The sequence below is a fragment of the Lissotriton vulgaris genome, chromosome 6, assembly GCF_964263255.1.
Source record: "Lissotriton vulgaris chromosome 6, aLisVul1.2, whole genome shotgun sequence".
NCBI classification, from domain to species: Eukaryota; Metazoa; Chordata; class Amphibia; order Caudata; family Salamandridae; genus Lissotriton; species Lissotriton vulgaris.
In genome coordinates, this window is record NC_141694.1 from 1,867,714,626 (window position 1) to 1,867,737,277 (window position 22,652).

Consider the following 22,652-nt stretch of genomic DNA (forward strand, 5'->3'; position numbering starts at 1 on the left):
ACTTAATGAGAAGGTGCTGAATCATATATACCCCTGCTAATTTCTGTTCGTCGGGGGAGAGGTTCAGAAATGTCTGTGCTACGGTGTCATCATTATATATGTCTGCATTTTCGGCCCATGATACTGCTGATCGGGCTAATTCTTGTTCATCCATAGAATTGAGTACATGGTACCCCACTCGATCTCGAAGCCGCTTATCAGTTTCCTGGAACTGATGCTCAGCAGAATTCGGATTCGTTAAGGCAGAGAAGAAAACTCTCTTGCTTTCCGGACGGACACCTTTCCTAAGGTAGTTTCCCCTACCTACATATGCTATAGTACTTGTAGTTGGTTCTGGTTCTTCAGATTCTTCTTCCTCCTCGGAGGGAGCCTTTTCTTTCTCTTTCTCGTGTACTGCTATCACTGCTTTCTTAATCTTTTTATACATGGCCTCTATGCAATTTTGTCTGTCATGTTTTCCATCAGCTATGTTTTGACCCCACTTGCTCAATGCATCTAATTCACTCTGATCTGTTCCGGGCCTGTCTCGTTCTCTTATTAGACAATTTATGAAAAATCGTAGTATCAGTGCTTGCATGTTAACTTTCTGTTTCTCCAGGGCATCCTTAATACTGTCGGGGTCCTTTCCCGTTTGAACGAACTCATAAATTCTATCTAGGCGCTCCTTCATTCCTGCATAACATAACAAACTATCAGTAGCAGATCTTAACCGTAAAGACGCTAATATCATTAAGTCGTCCTGTCCAGGTTCTGGATCATATCTACAAACTGACATATTTTCTTTTAGTGCATCAAGACGGGATGAATTAGAAGAACGGGGGGATCTGTGCGTAAGAGGACTCTGCATACCTCTGAGATTTAATCTGTGAGTCGGTGGCGGGGTCTGGAGACCCGCGGTCGCACCTCCTGAAGCGGAAACTTGGGCATTATCTCTGTGTGTAGTCAGTATCTGAATTTGTCTTTTAGTAGGATCTGATTGAAGTGGTTTCGGCAAATCAGTTTTAGGTGAGGGAAGTGGCGGAGCTGGCGGAACGGAACTAGTCTTTTTCGGTGTCGGCTGAGAGTGATCTGGGGGGGCAGTACCACCCCCGGCCCTGTCAGTAGGCAGGGCACGAACAGGCAGATTGGTGTAAGCTGGCGCTACATCTTCGAGATATGAATTTAGGAATATGTCTTTAGTAGTCTTATGCATTACTTTAGTTGGAACTAATGGTGACGGCAAATTTTTCGGTATTTCTGAAATGGCGTCAGGGGTACCATCGGCCAAAAGATACATGTTGTTCACTTTGCCATTTTGGATACGATCTATTTGTTCTACTTTTACTCGAATTCCCTCAGTAACTAATTCATTTTCTTGGGCCTTTTCTGATTCTTTAAGCCTGTCTTCTCTACGGAGTGCTCTATCAGCACGCTTACGTGATTCCTTACGCCAAAATTCTATGGCGTCTTTCTGAGATTGTCTAGCTTTCTTTTTCCGTAATATTTCTTCTACCTTTATGATGCACTCGGCATCCCATGTTCCGTTAACCGGCCATCGGTATCTTTCCTCTAAGTGCTTGGTATAATCGGTCCATAACTCTAGATACAGGATGGCGTCTATGCCATGTTTATTGTACATAAAATTACCTGGAGTGTCCCTAGGGGGGATTGGAATCTCTTCCTCTAACATCCCTTTCCTAGTTCCTATCTGCTTTAATTTGTTGAAAAACGGCATTGTGCCTACTTGATACTGGAATGCTTGATCCTTGATACTTAATGTCAACTGTAACTATTTATACAAAAACACAATAATGCACAAAAACAATCACATTCATACCACGACATTAATCACATGAAACATTTAAAGACATAGCTAACTTCCCCCCACTCTGAATGTACCGCTCAACGATACAGATACACTGCTGTAACAGTGCAGAAATTCGGAATACTTTATATACTGCTAAACAGTACAGATACACTGCCTAAAAACAGTGCAGACCGGACTTGCGTACCCAAACCCGTCTAGATACGACCCAGCAATGGTACTCACCGGGAAGCACGGAAAACAGAAGGCCTCGGAAAACTCGACTGGACTCGACTCGGAACTTCGGAAAACTTCGGAAAACTTCGGAAAACTTCGGAAAACTGGTGGGCCTCTTCACACCTCGGACCTTGCTTCCTTCGGCTGGGCTCTGGTCGGGATCCTCCGCACTCTACACCGCCTCGTCTGGGCACTGATTGCAGTCCTCGTCACCTCCGTGTGTCAGAGGGGGATGCAGGAAATCCTGCCAGTACACGTGTTGTCCGTCTAACTGATGGCAGGGGACACGGATTGCAACGCACCTTCCGGCGCGTGAGGTGGGGGAGGGGTCCCTGTTCGGGCGCCAAAATGATGTAAATAATTAATTTACTCTCTTAATTTCTATGCAGGTAAGTACTTAATCAATAATAACTCAATCGAAATGAAGGAAAACAGAGTCCGTGGTGTAAGAGTTTCTAAGGGTTTTATTCCTCATAAAGGAATCAGGATATCATGTTCTGACCACCACACAGGGTGTCAGAAGGGATAGATGAGCGCGCTCTCGTTTATTGACAATACATAGCTTATATACTTGATTTACATCATAATGTTCAATGTGAGAGGCGTAACAGCTGAGAGAAGACAAGATAACAGCATACACGTGGTGCTAATACATCATCAAGAGGCGTAAACTAGGCGTAAACTAGGCGTGTGTGCTAGAAACGTCACTGATAGGTGACGCAAGTGGGTGGCACCAAGGGGTGGTGCTAACAGAATGTTGCAATGTCAGCAGAAACCGGAAGCTTGGATGCGCGCGCAGCTGCATGACGTGTGATAGACGGGGTGCAGGGGACTTGACATTTACACTGACGGAAAGAGACAGAAGTCTGGCATGTCAGATCAACTTGTGCTTCTATCATATCTGATATCTGATGTTTAGGAACTAAGCTATCTGGGCAGAAAGGTCTCTAGAGCAGAAGCTATTCTATACTTGCTGTGAGTGCGTGTATAAGCGCCTGAGTGTCTGTATGAGAAGCGTGGGGGCATGGGGCCTTCCATGGAAGCATGGCAACAGAGGCTATGAATTACTTGCATAAAGACAGGTCGGCCCTTTAGCCCTGTAGCTGAGGAAGGATGTTTACTGAAGCTAGCAGGCTGGAATGTATCTTCGGGGAGGAAAACAGATAACTCGAAGGTTATAGTCAATCTTGGCAGGCAGCAGGCTGAGCTGAGCACGGAGGGCCGCGCTAGAAGTAAGTCAGAGTTCACGGGTACGGGGGCTGCTTGGGCAGAGGCCCTCGCAGTCAGAAGCCAGAGAAGAGGCTCGGTGGCAGAGATTCAGGGCCTACTTTCAGCCAAGCTGAAAAACGTAGGAGTACACTTCAAAAAGACGTTGGCATAGCATACTTAGGAACGGACCATCAAACCCATTCATGGTGGGTCTGAAAGAGGACAAGTTAACGTTGGACGCAAATGTATTTGCGTCTTCATAGCTGATACAGGAGGGAAGTTACATGCACTTTTAACTCGTACATGGAGCCGGTGGGGTACTCGCTAGGGAACACAACATGACCATAAAATTTATATTACCTCAAGAGGCTACTCTATACTGGCTATTAATGCGGGCATATGTGACTACGTGTCTGCGTATAATGCGAGGGGCCATGGGCCTACCATGGTAACAGGAGCAATGAATTACTTGCATGGAGACAGAGAGGCCGGGCCCTTTGCTCTGCAGCCGGGGAAATGTTTATCTATTCTGCTAGACTGGAATGTGTTTTCGAGGAGCTGAACTCGGCTATACTGATAACTTGAAGGTAAAATACTGTCTTTGGCAGGCAAGCAGGCCGAGCCGGGCACCGCTCGCCGCGCAGGGAGTAGGACAGAGGTCAGGGAGGCATCCCACGTTGCAGCTTTTCAGGAGGCAGAGAACAGAAAGGGCTTGATGGCAGAAATCAGGGCCTAGCTCTGCAGGGCTAGGAAAAACGTGGAGGTGCACCATGAAAAGACGTTGGCAAAGCATACTTAGGAACTGAATTATCGATCCATTCATGGTGGATCTGCATCTGCGTGGGGCCCTTCTGCTTTTTGTTGCTCACCGCGTTGTCTGGCTACTAGCCCGCTGGCTTGTGGCCTTCCCGATGACGACCGACGACGACAACACTGCTGGTCTGGTTGCTCCAGACTGGCCCCTGCTCCCTTCCAAAAGAGGAGCACCCCGGACCCTCCTGGTCCACTCCAGGCGCCATTTTAGGTCCACCGCGTGGGCTTGAATTTGCCAAGACTTGTTGCCCCAATCCGGGGTCCAGCGACGTCGACAGCATCAACCATCGTGGGACAGCTCGCACCTCCATCCTGGTCGCCGACAACGCCTCCTGGTCCGTGAGACTGCAGAGCCCAGCGTCGCCCACTCACCTGGTCGAGGTGACTACCATCCGGTGCCATCCTGGTGCCCATCTGATCACTGGCTAGTGATTAAGAACTTGGTCCCCTCTGCTTTCAGGTGTCGTCCATCTTAGATCCAGGCTTAGATCCATCGAACAATCTTCACTGGTCGCCTGCCAGCAACTTCTTTCTTCAGGCTCCTGGTTCATCAACGAGGATTCCCGATGTCTTTTCAGACCTATGCAGCTGCAGTCCCTGGGCTAGGTAACTTCGGCATTTCGGTGCCCCAGCATAGCCTCACTATCCAAGGGTCCAGATCCACTATCGTTTTCGACCTACCTAGTCGGGTTCGCCCGAGAACACTAACTTTGCTTTTACTAGCCTCTATAGACTTTGTCCCGCATCCCGCGTGAGAGTGCACACTCTGCACCCGAGTCCCCTAGGCCTCCTACTAGTAATCTGAAGGTTCAGTAACATAGTCCTAGCGATTCCAAAGCCTATTAGTCGAGTACTTACCTGCTAGTAATTTCGCATTCCACTTTCATAGTATATGGTTTTTTGTGCCCCTCGGGCATTTGTGTAAATTGTGCAACTTAAAGTATTTTCGTAAGAGTTTTGTTGTGTGCTTAGTACCCTGTCCTCATAAAGAGTACAGGGCTGTTGTGATCTAAATAAATACACTGTTTATTTTCATAACACTTGCATGGTGTCCTTTCACTTGGTGTTCAAGGGGTATATGTGATGGTATAACAGCTGGCTTAACACGCCCTCTAGAGTTTAGCCCGAAGACTGCTCGTATCCATGCTACTAGGATAGCTGGTCTATAAGGTTGACTTACAACCAATCACCATAAGGGTTGTTTGGACTGATACAAAGTGTTCACTAGAATAGTGAACATTATATATCAGGCCAACTCCTCACATTGGTGAGCAGCGGTTGGGATTTGAGCTTGCTGTTGTTTTACCACACGTATCCTAAGAATATCTTGTGAAAGATCACATAAGTACTCCAGGTACATATAACTTAGCTTAGAATACTTTGAGTTCTACTGAACCAGCTGTTGTAGTTCAACAAGGCTTAGCACACCTTGACTACAATTCTTAGCAAGGGATCAGTAGGCAAACAAATAGTGTAGGTAGGTGCATCACTTACACCACACTAGAAGCATGTCTAACCTCGTAGAGTCTTCAGAGACCCCTCTTGTGGTTGTGGACCCTCCACAGGTCCCTTCCAGATATGCTGCACATAGCTTCCAGGAGATGAGACAAGTGTGTACCTCCAGGAAACTAAGACAGGGTTCAAACCCTACCATTACTTTTCTGATTGGTCTCTTAGAGACTTATGATGCAAGGAGGGCTGCTAACACAGATCCTTCTCATCCAGAAGGGAATATGCCCCCCTTACAGGGTCCCTTTGATAACCATGACCATCCCCTCCAGGAGGCAGATGATGCTGAGGATGAGGATGAGGATGAGTTGTCAGGGGAGGAGGCAGACAAAGGTCAGGTAGAAGTCAGTAGACTCACTAGGACCAACTTAAGTAGGCATGAGAATGGATTTGGGGGACCCCCAGGGCCACTCTCAGGCAGACTTAACATTGGGAATGGACGAGATAGGTCTCTATCTAGAGGCTTTAACAGATCCATTCGAACCAATGGCTCTCAGACCTCTTCTCGTAGTGGGATGTCATCCCCTAAGAGAAGGGAGCATGAAGCTAAGATGAGGGAAGCCACTCTGAGGATTGAAAGGGAAGAACTTGCCCTGGCCAAAGAGAGGCTTGCCTTTGCTAGAGAGCAAAAGTTAAGTGGACTAGATTCCACTGGTGGCAGCATTCTCCCAAGAGAAAACAGGAGTTTGGATACTAGACACCTGAGTAAGATAGTGCCCCCCTTTAAACAAGGGGATGATATCCACAAATGGATAACTGCTTTGGAGAGGGCTTGCACTGTACAGTGTGTCCCCCAGAGTCAGTGGGCATCTATCTTGTGGCTCTCCTTTGAAGGTAAAGGTAGAGACAAGCTCCTCACTACTAGAGCTGAGGATGCTAATGATTACCAAGTCCTGAAAAATACACTGATAGATGGGTTTGGCCTAACCACTGAGCAGTACAGGTTGCTGTTCAGGGATACCCAGAAAACTCAGTCTCAGGATTGGTCTGACTTTGTGGATTGTGCCACTAAGGCTTTGGAGGGCTGGTTGCTGGGCAGTAAGGTTACTGATTACACAGGATTGTATAATCTGATCATGAGGGAACATATTTTAAACAATTGTCAGAACCAGTTGTTGCATCAGCACCTTGTTGACTCAGATCTTACCTCTCCCCAAGAATTGGGAAAGAAGGCAGACAGATGGGTCAGAACAAGGGTTAAGCAGAACCAGGGCCAGAACCAGGGTGGTCAGAAGAAAGCAGACCAGAAGGGTAAAGATACTAAAGGTGAACAAAATGACCAGAAGTCTTCAACAGGTCCCCAACAACCCAAAGAGGGTGGGGTCAGGCTTCCCAGAAAAAGAAAAATCAAGAAGGCCAATCTAAAAGGTGGTGCCAATACTGGAAAAGTAAAACTCACTGGTTTAGTGAGTGCACCAAGAAAGGAGGGCAAACTCCTGCCACTGCAGCCCCTAAGGCAACTGCACCCCCTAGTACAGCCAGCAGTGGTAGTGCACCTCCCAAGGGATTAGTTGGGTTAACCTTGGGTTCTGAGGGGTATGACAACTTAGTTGGCACACTCACTCAGGCTGTCCTTGTCTGTACAGGGGATATGGATATATCCCCTGATGTCAGTCCCAATACTTTGGGCAAATTCAGGCAGACACCTTTGATAAATGGCAAAATGGCTCGGGCCTATAGGGACACTTGGGCCAGTGTCACCATGGTGACACCTAACTTTGTGGACCCTGGACAGATCATGCCAGGTACAGATTTCCTGGTGACCAATGCCAGCAACGTCACTACCAGTCATAGTATGGCGATTGTTGCTTTCTCCTGGGGAGGAGTAAATGGCCAAAAGAAGGTTGTAGTTAGTTCAGACCTCCCAGTGGATTGTTTGTTGGGCAATGATTTGGAGTCATCACAATGATCAGAAGTGGAGCATAGGACTCACATGGAGATGTTAGGCTTGCCAGCACATGTGCTTGCTGTGACTAGGTCACAGTCCAGAAGATGCCCCACTGAACAGGTGCTGGATCCTGGAACAATGGACCAGACACCTTCGAAGAAGAAGAGCAGTAGGGTTAAGGCATTGCCTTCCCCCTTGCCCCAGGTTGAGGATCAAGTCTCAGAGGAGGCTGACCTACAGGAACTGAGGGAAACTGAGCCTAAAGAATTTGAACTTGATCAAGTTGAATTCCTGGGCTCAGGGGGACCCTCAAGAGAAGACCTGGGGAAGGAACAATTAGACTGCCCTTCCCTTGAACCCCTCAGACAGCAGGCTGCTGCTGAGGCTGCTGGGAACGCCACAGGTACCCACAAGGTATACTGGAATGATGGACTTCTGTACACTGAGGCAAGAGACCCCAAACCTGGCATGGCCAGGAGGCTGGTTATCCCCTTGTCCCAGAGAGGTTTCCTTCTTACCTTGGCCCATGAGATTCCCTTAGCAGGACACTTAGGCCAGACAAAGACTTGGGACAGACTTGTCTCACACTTTCACTGGCCTCACATGAATGAAGATACCAAGGAGTTTTGTCGCTCCTGTGTCACTTGCCAAGCCAGTGGTAAGTCAGGTGGCACAACAAAGGCCCCCCTTATACCAATGCCTGTGGTGGGGGTGCCCTTTGAAAGAGTGGGGATTGACATTGTTGGTCCAATGGAACCCCAGACAGCATCAGGGCACAAGTTTATACTGGTGGTGGTGGACCACGCCACCAGGTATCCTGAAGCTATTCCCCTTAGGACCACTACAGCACCTGTTGTGGCAAGAGCCCTAGTTGGAGTGTTCTCCAGAGTGGGCTTCCCTAAGGAGCTTGTCTCTGACAGAGGTGCAAACTTCATGTCAAACTACTTAACTGCTATGTGGAAGGAATGTGGTGTCAACTACAAGTTCACTACACCCTATCATCCACAATGCAATGGGCTTGTTGAAAGGTTCAACAGGACCCTAAAAGGGATGATTCATGGACTACCTGAAAAGCTCAGGCGTAGATGGGATGTCCTGATTCCCTGCCTTTTGTTTGATTACAGAGAGGTCCCACAGAAGGGGGTTGGCTTCAGCCCTTTTGAACTTCTGTATGGGCATCCTGTGAGAGGACCCCTGTGTTTGGTGAAGGAAGGATGCGAGAGACCTCTCAAAAAGCCTGCAACCAGCATAGTGGACTATGTACTTGGTCTCTGCTCCAGGATGGCTGAGTACATGGAAAAGGCATCTGAAAACCTTAAAGCCAGCCAAGAACTCCAAAAAGCTTGGCATGACCAAAAGGCTGTCCTGACTGTGTATCAGCCTGGACAGAAGGTGTTGGTGTTGGAGCCAGTGGCCCCAGCAGCACTCAAAGACAAATGGTCTGGGCCCCACACAATCCTTGAGCAAAAGGGAGAGGTCACCTACCTGGTGGACCTTGGAACTCCCAGGAGCCCCCACAGGGTGCTCCATGTAAACAGGCTCAAAGCATATGTCGACAGGAAGGACATGAGCTTGCTCATGGCCATAGATGAGGGACAGGAGGAAGAGAGTGACCCTCTCCCAGACCTGCTCACTCAGAATCCTGATGATGGATCAGTAGATGGTGTTGTCTTTTGTGGCAGCCTCTCTGAACATCAACAGAAGGATTGCAAACAAGTTCTTCAATCCTTCAGGCATATGTTCTCTCTAACACCCAGTCAAACCAATTGGTGTACCCATGAGGTTGACACTGGTGACAGCTTGCCAGTTAAGAGTAAAATCTACAGGCAGCCTGATCATGTTAGAGACTGCATCAAAACAGAAGTGCAGAACATGTTGGAGTTGTGAGTCATTTAACCCTCAGATAGCCCTTGGGCTAGTCCAGTAGTTCTAGTGCCAAAGCCTCACACCCAGGGTGGTAAGAAAGAGATGAGGTTGTGCGTAGACTACAGAGGTCTCAATGCAGTCACTAAGACTGATGCCCACCCAATACCAAGGGCAGATGAACTTATAGATAGATTGGCTTCTGCCAACTACTTAAGTACATTTGACCTGACAGCTGGGTATTGGCAAATCAGGTTAGCTGAGGATGCCAAGCCCAAGACAGCATTTTCTACCCCTGGTGGGCATTATCAATTTGTGGTAATGCCCTTTGGTTTGCAAAAATGCACCTGCCACCTTCCAAAGGCTGGTGAATCATGTCCTCACTGGGCTGGATGACTTCTGTGCAGCATATCTTGATGATATAGCTGTCTTTAACTCCACCTAGGAGGATCACCTGGTCCACCTGACGAAAGTGATAGAGGCACTGCAAGCAGCAGGTCTCACTATCAAGGCCACAAAGTGCCAGATAGGGCAGACACAGGTTGTATACTTGGGCCACCTGGTAGGTGGAGGCCAAGTTCAACCACTGGAGAGCAAGATAGTCAATCGGGGACTGGGCTCCTCCAACCACCCAGACTCAGGTTCGAGCTTTCTTGGGCCTGACTGGTTACTACAGAAAGTTTGTCAGGAATTATGGATCAATTGTGACTCCACTTGATGAACTGACAAGTAAAAAGATGCCAAAGAAAGTTCAGTGGACAGCAGGCTGTCAAAAAGCATTCGATGACCTAAAGCAGGCCATGTGCACAGCACCTATCCTCAAGAGCCCAGACTACTCCAAACCATTCATTGTCCAGACAGAAGCTTCTGAGTTGGGTGTGGGAGCTGTTCTATCTCAACTGAATTTTTATGGTAATGACCAGCCCATTGCTTCTATAAGCAAAAGGCTGACCCCCAGAGAGAAAAATTGATCAGCTATTGAGAGGGAGGCCTTTGCTGTGGTTTGGGCCCTGAAGAAACTGAGGCCATACTTGTTTGGCACTCATTTCAAGATTCAGACCAACCATAAGCCCCTTTTGTGGCTAAATCAGAAGAAGGGTGAAAACCCCAAACTGCTTAGGTGGTCCATTTCCCTACAGGAGATGGATTTTACAGTGGAGCATAGACCTGGCACTGATCATGGCAATGCAGATGGGCTCTACAGGTATTTCCACTTAGAGCAAGAAGACTCACCTGGTCAAGGTTAGTTTATTGTCCCAAAGTTTGGGGGGGGGTCATGTAGGAGAGTAGGGTCTGCAATCCTATGATCACCCAGATTTTTTGCTTTTGTTTCACTGGTTTATGACTTTCTCTGGCTGTGGGCCTGCCAATCAGACCCACAGCCTAGCTGTTCTCTCACTAAATTACAACGTGTACCTTAGGTGCATTTACAATTGGTACTGGGCCACCTTATCAGACCCTGTAACTCAGGGCATAGGTGTACCCAGGGCCTACCAGGGGCTGAAGCATGTATTGTGCCACCCCTGGATGGCCATCTAAATCTGACACAACTGGCTGCACGACAGCTGGGGCAAGGTGGTGTAATCACCCTTTGCTTTAGATATAGTATACCTATATCTAACCCTAAAAATGGACACACAGATTCCTATCAGTCACTCCTATGGCAGGCCTTGACAATCCTGAAGGCAGAGTGCTTGGAATCGTGTGAGATGGTGCTCTGGCATGAGCTGAGCCCGTTCGCAGCTTGCGGAACCAAGTCCTAATAGCTGTTCCATGATAACGCATACTATATACTCTTAAGTGCATTATAATCCTCGCGGTTAAATGCTATCTCTGGTATCGCTTTATCAAAACATGTCGAGTAAGGTGTCATACGAATTCGAATACTAACCCCTCGCCAATTCTGGCGACGGGGTTAGCATTCCACCCTTCTAGAGGGACACGACATGTATGTAACTGTGAACCCCGGCTTGTGGCCTTCCCGACGACGACGACAACACTGCTGGTCTGGTTGCTCCAGACTGGCCCCTGCTCCCTTCCAAAAGAGGAGCACCCCGGACCCTCCTGGTCCATTCCAGACGCCATTTTAGGTCCACTGCGTGGGCTTGAATTTGCCAAGACTTGTTGCCCCAATCCTGGGTCGACAGCATCAACCATCGTGGGACAGCTCGCACCTCCTTCCTGGTCGCCGACAACGTCTCCTGCTCCGTGAGACTGCAGAGCCCAGCGTCGCCCACTCACCTGGTCGAGGTGACTACCATCCAGTGCCATCCTGGTGCCCATCTGATCACTGGCTAGTGATTAAGAACTTGGTCCCCTCTGCTTTCAGGTGTCGTCCATCTTAGATCCAGGCTTAGATCCATCGAACAATCTTCACTTGTCGCCTGCCAGCAACTTCTTTCTTCAGGCTCCTGGTTCATCAACGAGGATTCCCGACGTCTTTTCAGACCTATGCAGCTGCAGCCCCTGGGCTAGGTAACTTCGGCATTTCGGTGCCCCAGCATAGCCTCACTATCCAAGGGTCCAGATCCACTGTCGTTTTCGACCTACCTAGTCGGGTTCGCCCGAGAACACTAACTTTGCTTTTACTAGCCTCCATAGACTTTGTCCCGCATCCCGCGTGAGAGTGCACACTCTGCACCCGAGTCCCTTAGGCCTCCTACTAGTAATCTGAAGGTTCAGTAACATAGTCCTAGCGATTCCAAAGCCTATTAGTCCAGTACTTACCTGCTAGTAATTTCGCATTCCACTTTCATAGTATATGGTTTTTCGTGCCCCTCGGGCATTTGTGTAAATTGTGCAACTTAAAGTATTTTCGTAAGAGTTTTGTTGTGTGCTTAGTACCCTGTCCTCATAAAGAGTACAGGGCTGTTGTGATCTAAATAAATACACTGTTTATTTTCATAACACTTGTGTGGTGTCCTTTCACTTGGTGTTCAAGGGGTATATGTGATGGTATAACAGCTGGCTTAACACGCCCTCTAGAGTTTAGCCCGAAGACTGCTCGTATCCATGCTACTAGGATAGCTGGTCTATAAGGTTGACTTACAACCAATCACCATAAGGGTTGTTTGGACTGATACAAAGTGTTCACTAGACTAGTGAACATTATATATCAGGCCAACTCCTCACAACAATGATAAAAGTTGACTAAACGTACTCAACTGGAGCTTCTAAAATACGCCTACCCAGGTGTACCTAACCTAAGCCTAGTACGTGGGAAGGAGTAAGTGAGCTGCAGTTTAAGTTAAGTTAGTTTTGCCAAGAATCTGAATCAAGAATTCTCTAAGGATCTAATCAGCTCCGTACCTTGGTTTTAGAATGAAGGAGGTATTGCATCTCGTTCTCAGGACTCGATCTCCCAGCAACCCACAAGGGTGACTGGAAACACTGGAGCTGGATTTCTCGGCAGGAGAAAAGACAGCGTCTTTCTCAGTGCGTCAAATGGTAGGGTTGGCTTCCTTCGGCACTCGCATCAACTGGGCTTTGGGTAAGTAGATAGCCGCTCTGCTCCAAACCACTGTGTGTTGCTTAAGGCAAATGCTGGTATATTTATACCTGGAAGGTGCCGTGTTTGACATCACTAAGAACTGTCACTAAGAACTGGCAGTTCTTTCAGGACTCTCAGGAGTTCTAGGACAAATCAAAACAAAAGCAGGGGGAATTCCCGGGCTGCTGGAGGTTGGTTTGTTAAATAACGCGTTGTACTTTCTAGGAGTCTAGGGAAGTAGCCTTGCAGTATTTGGACTGCATTGGCTATGACTAAATATGGATATGATTCTTATGCCTTTATAAGGATATGATTTGTTATAACCACATTAGGGCATAAATCGGGAATATTTAATTAGGGTCCTAGATACGTTCACAACAGGCTCACCATCAGCCTGTTGGGGTTCCTTCGATGTGTATTGTGCCTCAAGGGTATCAGATTGTGGCAGGCCCTGGATGATCTTAGCTCTCCGAGTATGCCATGTTTGTGGTGAAATCCTTCCCTACTGGCAGTTTGTTCTTTAGCAATTGTATTATTTGAGTTACATGGTAGTTTACGTTGTTTTCTATTATGGTATTGGAGAGTAGGGTGCACTGTTGTTTTTATGTTACCAGAGTGGTGTGTTGTATATTACATCTGTCACTTGCCATTCCTGAGCCATGAGGTCATGTTTAAGTTTCACCATTCATGCCGAAGAGCAAAGGGATCATTCGAGCAATGAGCTGGTGATACACTACTCCAGGTCTCACCTCACAGTGGTTACTATTATATAAATGTTTCACTGCAGTTTATGTATATTAAAATACTTGCACAATATATAATTTGTGACTGTTACCTCATTCATTATTTCAATTTACACGTCATTACTGTTTTACATTAATACAGCAATTTGCTTAGTAATTTATCTTTGGAGATGCACCTGTTTTCTTTTGTAACTTTATATTTATTGCACTTCACACATTAACTTGATGTATCTCAGTCTTCTATTGCTTGGAATACAACAAACTATGAATAGTTGTGAAATAATGTAATGCATAATTTTAAAATGTATGTTGTTATTTGTTACAGCAAAGAAAGGAGTCTGTCCAGTTTTTAAACCACAGTGTAGAAATGATTACAGCTGCCCAGGATGCCAGAAATGCTGCACTGAGTGTGGATATAAATGCTTGGACCCAGTGGACCGTATGTTATTATTCCATTTTCACTATTAGGCCTACGGTCAGTTCTTGCTTAAAAAAGTGAGGAATGCGTTTGGAGATGTCCACACTCGTATCAAAGACATAAATGACAGAGTTTGCAAGAGGGCGAAGACCAGAATAGACAAAATACTCCACCTTACTTGGGAGTATGTGAGGAGTCTCTGGTACCAAATCCTTCAGACAAGCCAAGATTCATGCAAACTCTTCTATTATTTCTCCAGTGGATGATTTTGTTATTGTCTTATTCACTATCCTCTATGATTTTGGCCTTAGGAATATGCCTTTTCACTGTACAAATTGCCACTCTGGTTCACTTGCTTTTCTCGGAACCATTCTGAGGTAAAACACTATGGACAAGTTCCCTGTAGAACCATTTACCTTTGACATGTTCATAAAGAGTATGGAGTGATGTAGAGCTTAGTAGGGTACACTGGAGTGGCATACACAGGGATTGTGTACAGTGGAGTTTCATACAGTGTAATGGAATAGTTAAATAGCATAGAGTGGAGTAGAGTGGCATAGAATGGAATAGCTTATAGGGGAGCAGCTTCCAGTGGAGTGGCATACAGTAGAGTAGGGTAGAGTGAAGAAGCATATAGTGGAGTGGTGGACATGAAGTAGCTTCCAATTGAATAGTATAATAAGTAGTAGCATAGAGTTGAGTGGTGTCAAAGTGCAGCGCTGAATGACATACACTGGGGGAGAGTAGCATACCGTAGAGTGGTATACAGTAGAATATCATATACTGCAGTATCATAGAGTGGAGATTTTTTTGTTTTTTTTACTCCTCATCTCACCGTGTCAAGTCTTTGTGGAACATTTACAGCCATACTCACTCAATGTGCGCTACCAAGCTAACCACGCTTTACTTGGGTCACCAGACCTCCTCCGGGCACATGGTGTAATCATTGGAGTGACCAGATCATTCTTAAGTTTCTACCCCACCTCATTAGAGGGTGCCAAATATTAGATGGCTTCTCCTCTGCCCTTTGGTATTCCAACCGAGCCATACTTAATGATGCTTTTAGCCAGTCCTCACTGCTCGGGGGAAGGCGATCTTTCCATCTTTTACATTTTTCCCTCCTTGCCAACAGTATCAAATAGAGGAGGAGCCCTTTTTCCTGGCATGTGGCTTGCTGGTAGAAGCGTTCATCATCTCCAAAAGTGAGGAGTTTACTTTAATTGTGGTGCTGAATAGTCCCGACAAAACCTGTCCTATCTCCTTCCAGTATTTATCCAGCTCTTTGCAATTGATAAACATGTGGATGTCATTAGCCATCGGTTCCTGTCATCTTGGGCATTTCGGTGGGGGAATAGGGACAAATTTCCCGATTTCATAGGGGGTGTAGTAAAGCCTATTAATCACAAAAAAGTGATTCTTCTTCAGACAGGCAGGCTTTATATATTTATATAAGAGCTTCAGAGATTGTTCATGCATATCCTCTGCCTACAATGCCAATACAGTGTTGTTCCAAATCCCCTCTGCCGATAGTATCCCCATGTCTTCTCCCTCTACTAAATGTTTATACCATATTGAGATTTCTTTTGATATCATATTGAGATTTCTTTTGGTATCAATGTGGGGGATTGGCTAAGCTTTCAACTACCTCGTTGCTCCTCATCTCCTCCCGCTCAGCTGTATGCCAGGACACTAATTGGAGGCTCGCAGCAGTAGTTGAAACGCGGATTGTGTCGTCCTGCCTGGGGCCAAAAGGAAACCTGTGGAGTAACCGTCACTTGGCAGCTAATACCTGGGGAACGTTCCTGATCCACCAGGAAGCAGTAAGGACGCCCGGGACTGCGAGGACCAGCATTCTTTCCACCATCCACAGCTGGTGCCTCTTCCCGGGCGTGCCCCGCCCACTCCCCCTGCCTCATTACTGCTTGCGGCCCCCGCTTCGCGGGAGCCGCTCGCAGCAGTAGTTGAAACGCGGATTGTGTCGTCCTGCCTGGGGCCAAAAGGAAACCTGTGGAGTAACCGTCACTTGGCAGCTAATACCTGGGGAAAGTTCCTTATCCACGAGGAAGCAGTGCAGACGCCCGGGACTGGGAGGACCAGCATTCTTTCCACCATCCACAGCTGGTGCCTCTTCCCGGGCGTGCTCCACCCACTCCCCCTGCTGGTACTTAATCGGAACCCCAACGCGCATCGCGGGACGCGCGCGGGACAAAGCCCGGGGCTAAGCCCGGGCAAAGGGCGGGCCGTTTGAGGCCATTAGAGAACGGTAGAGACCGGACCGGGCTACCCCCCTAACGCCCTAACACCTGATTCCCGGGTTTACTTACCGACCCGTCTGGCTGCTGAGATACTTGGAGCTAGTAAAATGGCCACTAGAGAAACAAGAAGTAAGGCCACTATTATGGCCTCAGGTACTTTGGATAACTTTCTAGCTAAGGCAAACAAAGTCGTCAACAAGGGTCTTACTGTGTTGGAGAAGCAAATTGCGGAGGGTATAGAGCATTCACATTTGGCTCCCCCGGGGTCATCATCTAATGTTAGGTCATCAATATCACTTGACGCTACGCATTTATCACTCATGGACAGTATTGACCAAACCATAGAGTCTGTCCTACAACAGCTAAGGACACCATCTAACTCCCATAGGGATATAGATTCACTACGTAGCACTGAAGAGGTGGAATCTTCGCCTATTGTGGAGTTAATACCATCTAGGGCTCAGGGGGATGGTCTCACATCAACTGAACACATGGGTAATAGAGAAGACGCAGCCCGAAAAGGCGCTAAAAGGGCTAAAGTTGATCCCCTAGTGAACACTGTTGAGGACAGCCTGGTTATCCCTGGAACATCTGCAACGGGGAACGATCTGGAAACGGCAAGCACCCCTCCCCCCACACTTATTCCCACTCACACTGGCCCTTTTGTTTTTGGCGCTGTAGCTCCCAATACCTCAGAGCACATTATAGGCTCACTCACTGGCATCTTTAAAAGTCTCCTAGATCCTCTTTTTCTTAAATTAGACTCTATAGAGGCTAGACATCTAGCTATAGAAAGACTAGGTGGTAGTGGTGGTGACCAGATAGGGCCAAGAGTAAGCTCACATGGAGGACATGTGGATAATGCTGGGACTTCTCATTCCCCTATTGTTACAACTATTATGACCCCTATTCCATCAATAGCTCCCACTGGGGAAAACATGAGTACAGCCCCGGTGCCACAGTCTGTCCCTGTACCCCTTCCTAGGCAACTGCCTCCGGTACCAACTGTAAGGAGGTCGAAGCTACCTGCTTCGGCCAGCTCACTTGGCCAGGAGAGACCAACGAATGAAACAGCTAGCTGCCCAATTCGGTCAGCTAGTTCCAATAACCGGCGTAAAGCAGTTAACCTGCCACCAGAGGCAGCAGCCTACACTGTGATTCTGATGGGGGTACCAGAGCTTCCCAGTGATGCAGTAGAATCTTATGATTCTCTACGCAATAAGGTTATCAGCTGGTTAAATATCCAAAGGCCCTTACCACCTAATCTCAGAGGAGAGGTTCTTATGGTTAGAAGGGTCCCGTGGAATGGGTACACCGCCAAGAAAAGTGTGGGGGACTGCATAATTGTAAGTTTCAAGAGTCCCCAGGTTGCTACCTATATCTGTAATTGGCTAGGGGGTTCAGGAATTACCTCTATAGAATTGGTTCCACTGTCATACTTTTACCCGAATGTACGTGATTTGACCGTGAGGAGGAACGATGGTTGGAGAAGGGTCGGCTTTGCCGTTGATGGGTCAAGATACAGGCCCGCCCGTAATGTCATTCCTGCCCATGGCACCTATGTACACCCGAATAGATTCAGCTGCCTTGATCAGGTTGATTGACTCCGAAAGGATGCACCCCTAAGATGTACCCGAAATATCGCCAGTGTATCTGTAGGCGATATGGATGTCATCATTCGAGAAATTGACCTAACCCCTCAGGCAAACTTAACTCCTTCCTGCTCCCCGGGCCGAGAAAGTAACCTAATTAGCAAAAGAATACAAAGTTCCCCCGGGGAAACGAACAATAAAGAGGTATGTGTGTGTATGGGAGTAGAGTAGAAGCAGGGAACAAGGTGTTCCCTTGTTGGAACTAGAAGACCTCACACACCCAGAAACCTAGGTGTCATGCTTCATCATTGGTCTCCTGCTCCTCGTCAGACTGGCGCTGCAATGTCCGACGGGCGCCGTGGGCGCTCTTTGTTGGAGATCTTTTGTTCCAGCCAATGGTTTTGTGCGTGTAAGGGGTCTGGTAAAGGTGTAGTCGTGAGGGAATAGTGAGATTAAAAGAAGGTGGGTCAGTCCACAAGGGTCTTTATTCACGTGGCTGACTCCCTTAGTTAAAAGGGTGGGAGGGGAGATAGGGACTGTGAGGGGCACAGTGGGCTAACTCAACCCTCTAAATAGGTCGACATGTTTCTTGCCTAACTGGCAATTCTTCAGGACCTCGGGTGCTAGGTACTACACAGTGGAAAAAAACAATAAAATAAAGGAGAAAGATACAACCTCACTGGGTGAATCAGGGAGCAGACCAAGTGATTCTACTCTAGCGGGGAGACCTAAAAGAAATATGAAGAAGTAAGCCGGGTGCATCGACAGTGGCATTATCTCAACAGTAATAGGTCACCACAGTACTCCGTAGAACACACATACGCGGAACAACAAACAAGGATGTATCGAAGGATACACATAATGGGCAACTCAAAGTAGTTTGTCCATAACCAAAACATTGTGGTGTAACAGTAAATAAAAACATTTTTTCAAATGTATTAAGAGGCTATCGCAAGGTAAAGAATGATTGGGCTAGTGCTTACCCTAGGAGTATCACTAGTGGGCCCCGCAGTCTGTTCCCGTGGGGCTGCTCGTTAAGGTAAGGTACCTGTAAGAAAGAGACATATACAGGCACACAGATAGTGTACTGGGTGTCAGTATACGGTATGGCAAGTGGGAGGGAACATATAAGAGGCCTTGGTGTAAAATAGGCCAATAGTGAGGCTGTTGGAGGTGAAATGCCTCTTGGTTGAATGGCCATGAACGGCTCGTTGTTTTTCCCGCCTCCACCTCTAAGGCAGTGTCAAGGGTAGTCATGCCTCAGAGAAGTCCCACCTGGATGGCATGCATGGGGCCCCCCATCAAACCAATAGGTGGACAAATGGTGGGAGAGAGGAGCAACCTTGCTATGCACAACGAAGAACGTGTCAACATTATCCACGTAAGACAATGAAGCCATCTCTGATCGGAATCCTAGTTCTTTATACAGTCCCCCGCAGTCAAACCCATGGCAATCAAGAGGGGGCCAGGCCATTCACAAACCATCAAAATGCAGATTTAGGTATCCGTGAGGGCATGGGGTAACTCGAGTCAGGTCCTCGAGGCCGGAGGTGGAATATCACCAACAAAACTCGTAAAGGCAGCCGTAACCAAACCAGGGCAGTCTCGGATAAACTCAGACGATCGCACTGCTTATCTGTAGTGCGAGCAGCCTGGGTGTGAAAACCTACCCCCACGCAAGGTGCCCGTCAGTAGCGTGGAACAGCTGGTACCGGTTTGCAACAGCAACCAGGATTAAATAGTATGTCCCGCATTTCCGTGTAGAGAAACCTGCCGGTGGGCGTGGTCCCCGGCACTCCTGTCTGCGCACGCGCGGGCCCGGTGGACGCGTGCAAAGGGAGGTTGTCATTGTTAATGATTGCAGTAGCGGTGGCCATCTTAACAGGGGGTGGTATATAGAGGAAGGAGTACCCACCCCAATGTGTAAAAGGGTTTTTGCCCCTACTTAAATATCAGGCTGATACTAATGCGACCCCAGTGGCCCTACTCTCATAGTTACAGAGTGAGTGAGAGAAGGTAAAGACGATTACAAAAAATAAGCGTATCATCACAGGTTACCGATAATGTAAGTTGGTAAGGTGTGGTAGCCAGATTGGCAGGGGGGTGGCCTAGGTAGACACAAAGGTGCCCAACCTTGAGTGCATCAGGACATTGCACTCCATTATATCGAGAGTATCAGTGCATGACCCCCAGTGACCCTTGTTAGTGATCAAGAGGGGTGGAAAAGGAAAAGGGATTGGGGGATGAAATCATTGTTAGCAACCAATCATTGCAATCAAGGTTAGGGTTGGATTGCCGTAGCAGTGTGTTGTTCACATGAATGATTGGAATCCGGATGCTATTCAGATCAAAGAAACACAAGACAAGGTTGTGACAGCCAGTGGATGGTAGTTTCAGAAGCATAGGGGGGTTCATCTAGCAAGTGATGCCCACAGGACAGAATCATTCATACCCAAGGTGATCAACTGAAGGCGATGTATCTATCACTGTTCCATTCTGAATACGGCTTGTTGTGTTATAGAGGGGTGAGACTCAAGTACTAGCCACTTAATATTGTCAGCTTGGCGGCCATGTTGGACATAATGTTCATAGAGTCTGGTATGGGTTTTTGAGCAATGAATGTTGCTCTTATGTTCCATGATTCTTAGTTTGACTTGCCTCATGGTCATGCCAATGTTGTTTTTTCCACAGGGGCAGGTCAGTAAGTAAATACATCTGGAACTGTTACAGTTTGTGTGTTTATTCATGTGCCAGGTGAAGGTATCTGATAGTTTAATGTCTTTGCATTGTATTGTCTGTTGGCATACAACACAGCCCCCGCAAGGGTAGTGACCCACCACTGGTGGAAGCCTCCACAGGGTACTCTGGCCGGTGGTAGTTTGTTTTTTGGGGCGTGTGTGAATGAGAGTCCCTGCGATTGCCGAACTCTGAACTCTCATCAGAAGAGTAGCTAGTTTTCTTATTAGTGTAGCCCTCCTTGAGATAAGGGTATATCTTCTCCTTATCAAACTTGGTCGCGTCCCTTGAAAAGGGTTTGGGCTTTGTCCCCACCCCCATCCCAGACAGCTTCAACGAAATGTGTGAGGTTAAGCAACTCTTCAGAAAAATACGCCTACGTTCCTTCTTCGGTGAGAGATCGGAGAACGACGCATTGGATACTGGATTGCGTAAGCCTTCCACGTTTACTCCAACTGATGGCATAGTTCCACCGGAAATACTGGTCTTTGAAAAGGCAGTCCTCAAGACCTTGGAGAATAAACCCAATACACATACCTTTAAAACCTCACTACTGCGGAAAGACAAGCTGTACAGACTCTAGGGAACGATACCTCCATTGTCATCAAACAGGCTGACAAATGGGGAACCACTGTAATCCAAAATACCACAGACTACGATACTGAATGCAGATGTCAACTTGCAAATACAAGCCATTATAGACCACTGACCTCGGATCCCACCCCAAGACTCACTACCGCCATCACCAGCTTGGTCATGGAAGGAGAGACCAATGAATGGATCTCTAAAAATGAAGCAGACTTTCTACTCACTAAGGACCCGGTTGTTCCTTATTTTTATACCCTACCAAAAATTCATAAGGGTACCACCCCTGTTCCAGGTAGACCGATAGTCTCGTGCATCGGCTCACTACTTGAGCCCCTGTCCAAATTCTGTGATGTGTTCCTATAACCTGTAGTAAAAAAGATACCATCCTATCTCCAAGATACCGGGGATGTACTCCGCCTCATTAAGTCCATCGAGGGGAGAGAGAGCGTCGACCTCCTCCTAACTCTGGATGTGGAGGCGCTCTACGAATATTCCCCAGCAGGCCACCTTGGAAGCAGTTGAGACCACTCACCGGATGGGAGATTGGAACTCACCCACACCCATCTCTTTCATTATGGCTTGTGCTAGTGTAGCATTAACTGAGAACTTCTTCCAATATGGGTCCCAACTATACCACCAGATCCAGGGGACTTCAATGGGTTCGACTTTTGCCCCTAGCCTAGCCTGCATCCACATGGCAACCTTCGAAAACCAATGTATCCATTCAGAACATAATCCCTTCATCCAGAACATTACACTCTGGCGCAGGTATATCAATGATATACTGGTTCTATGGCGTGGGGACCAGGAGAGTTGCGACGCCTTCTGTATGTGGATTAACCATCAAAACCAATTCCTCAAATTTACAGGCACAATCTCTGATTCCAAGATACCATTCTTGGATCTAACTATTTGCCTGGACCGAGAAGGACTGAGTACCTCCCTTTATCGAAAAGAGACGGACAGGAATAGTCTACTCCTTTTTGAAAGCCACCACCCCAGAGCCCTACGGGAAAACCTGCCCAGGCTTCCACCAGTGGTGGGTCACTACCCTTGCGGGGGCTGTGGTGTATGCCAACAGACAATACAATGCAAAGACATTAAACTATCAGATACCTTCACCTAGCACATGAATAAACACACAAACTGTAACAGTTCCAGATGTATTTACTTACTGACCTGCCCCTGTGGAAAAAACTACATTGGCATGACCATGAGGCAAGTCAAACTAAGACTCATGGAACATAAGAGCAACATTCATTGCTCAAAAACCCATACCAGACTCTATGAACATTATGTCCAACATGGCCACCAAGCTGACAATATTAAGTGGCTAGTACTTGAGTCTCACCCCTCTATAACACAACAAGCTCTGTTCAGAATTGAACAGCGATGGATACATCGCCTTCAGTTGGACACCTTGGGTCTGAATGATTCTTTCCCGTGGGCATCACTTGCTAGATGAACCCCCCTATGCTTTTGAAACTACCATCCACTGGCTGTCACAACCTTGTCTTGTGTTCCTTTG

General features: G+C 47.3%; 1 protein-coding gene across 1 annotated transcript in view; it reads left to right on the forward strand.

The window, feature by feature from the left end:
* Positions 1-22,652, forward strand: part of LOC147709695 (antileukoproteinase-like) — a 202,108-nt gene that overhangs the window by 91,584 nt on the left and 87,872 nt on the right. The window contains exon 2 of the mRNA XM_086925536.1: positions 13,861-13,974. Within this exon, the coding sequence (XP_086781662.1) occupies positions 13,861-13,974 (114 nt within the window). The remainder of the gene's footprint in view (positions 1-13,860; positions 13,975-22,652) is intronic.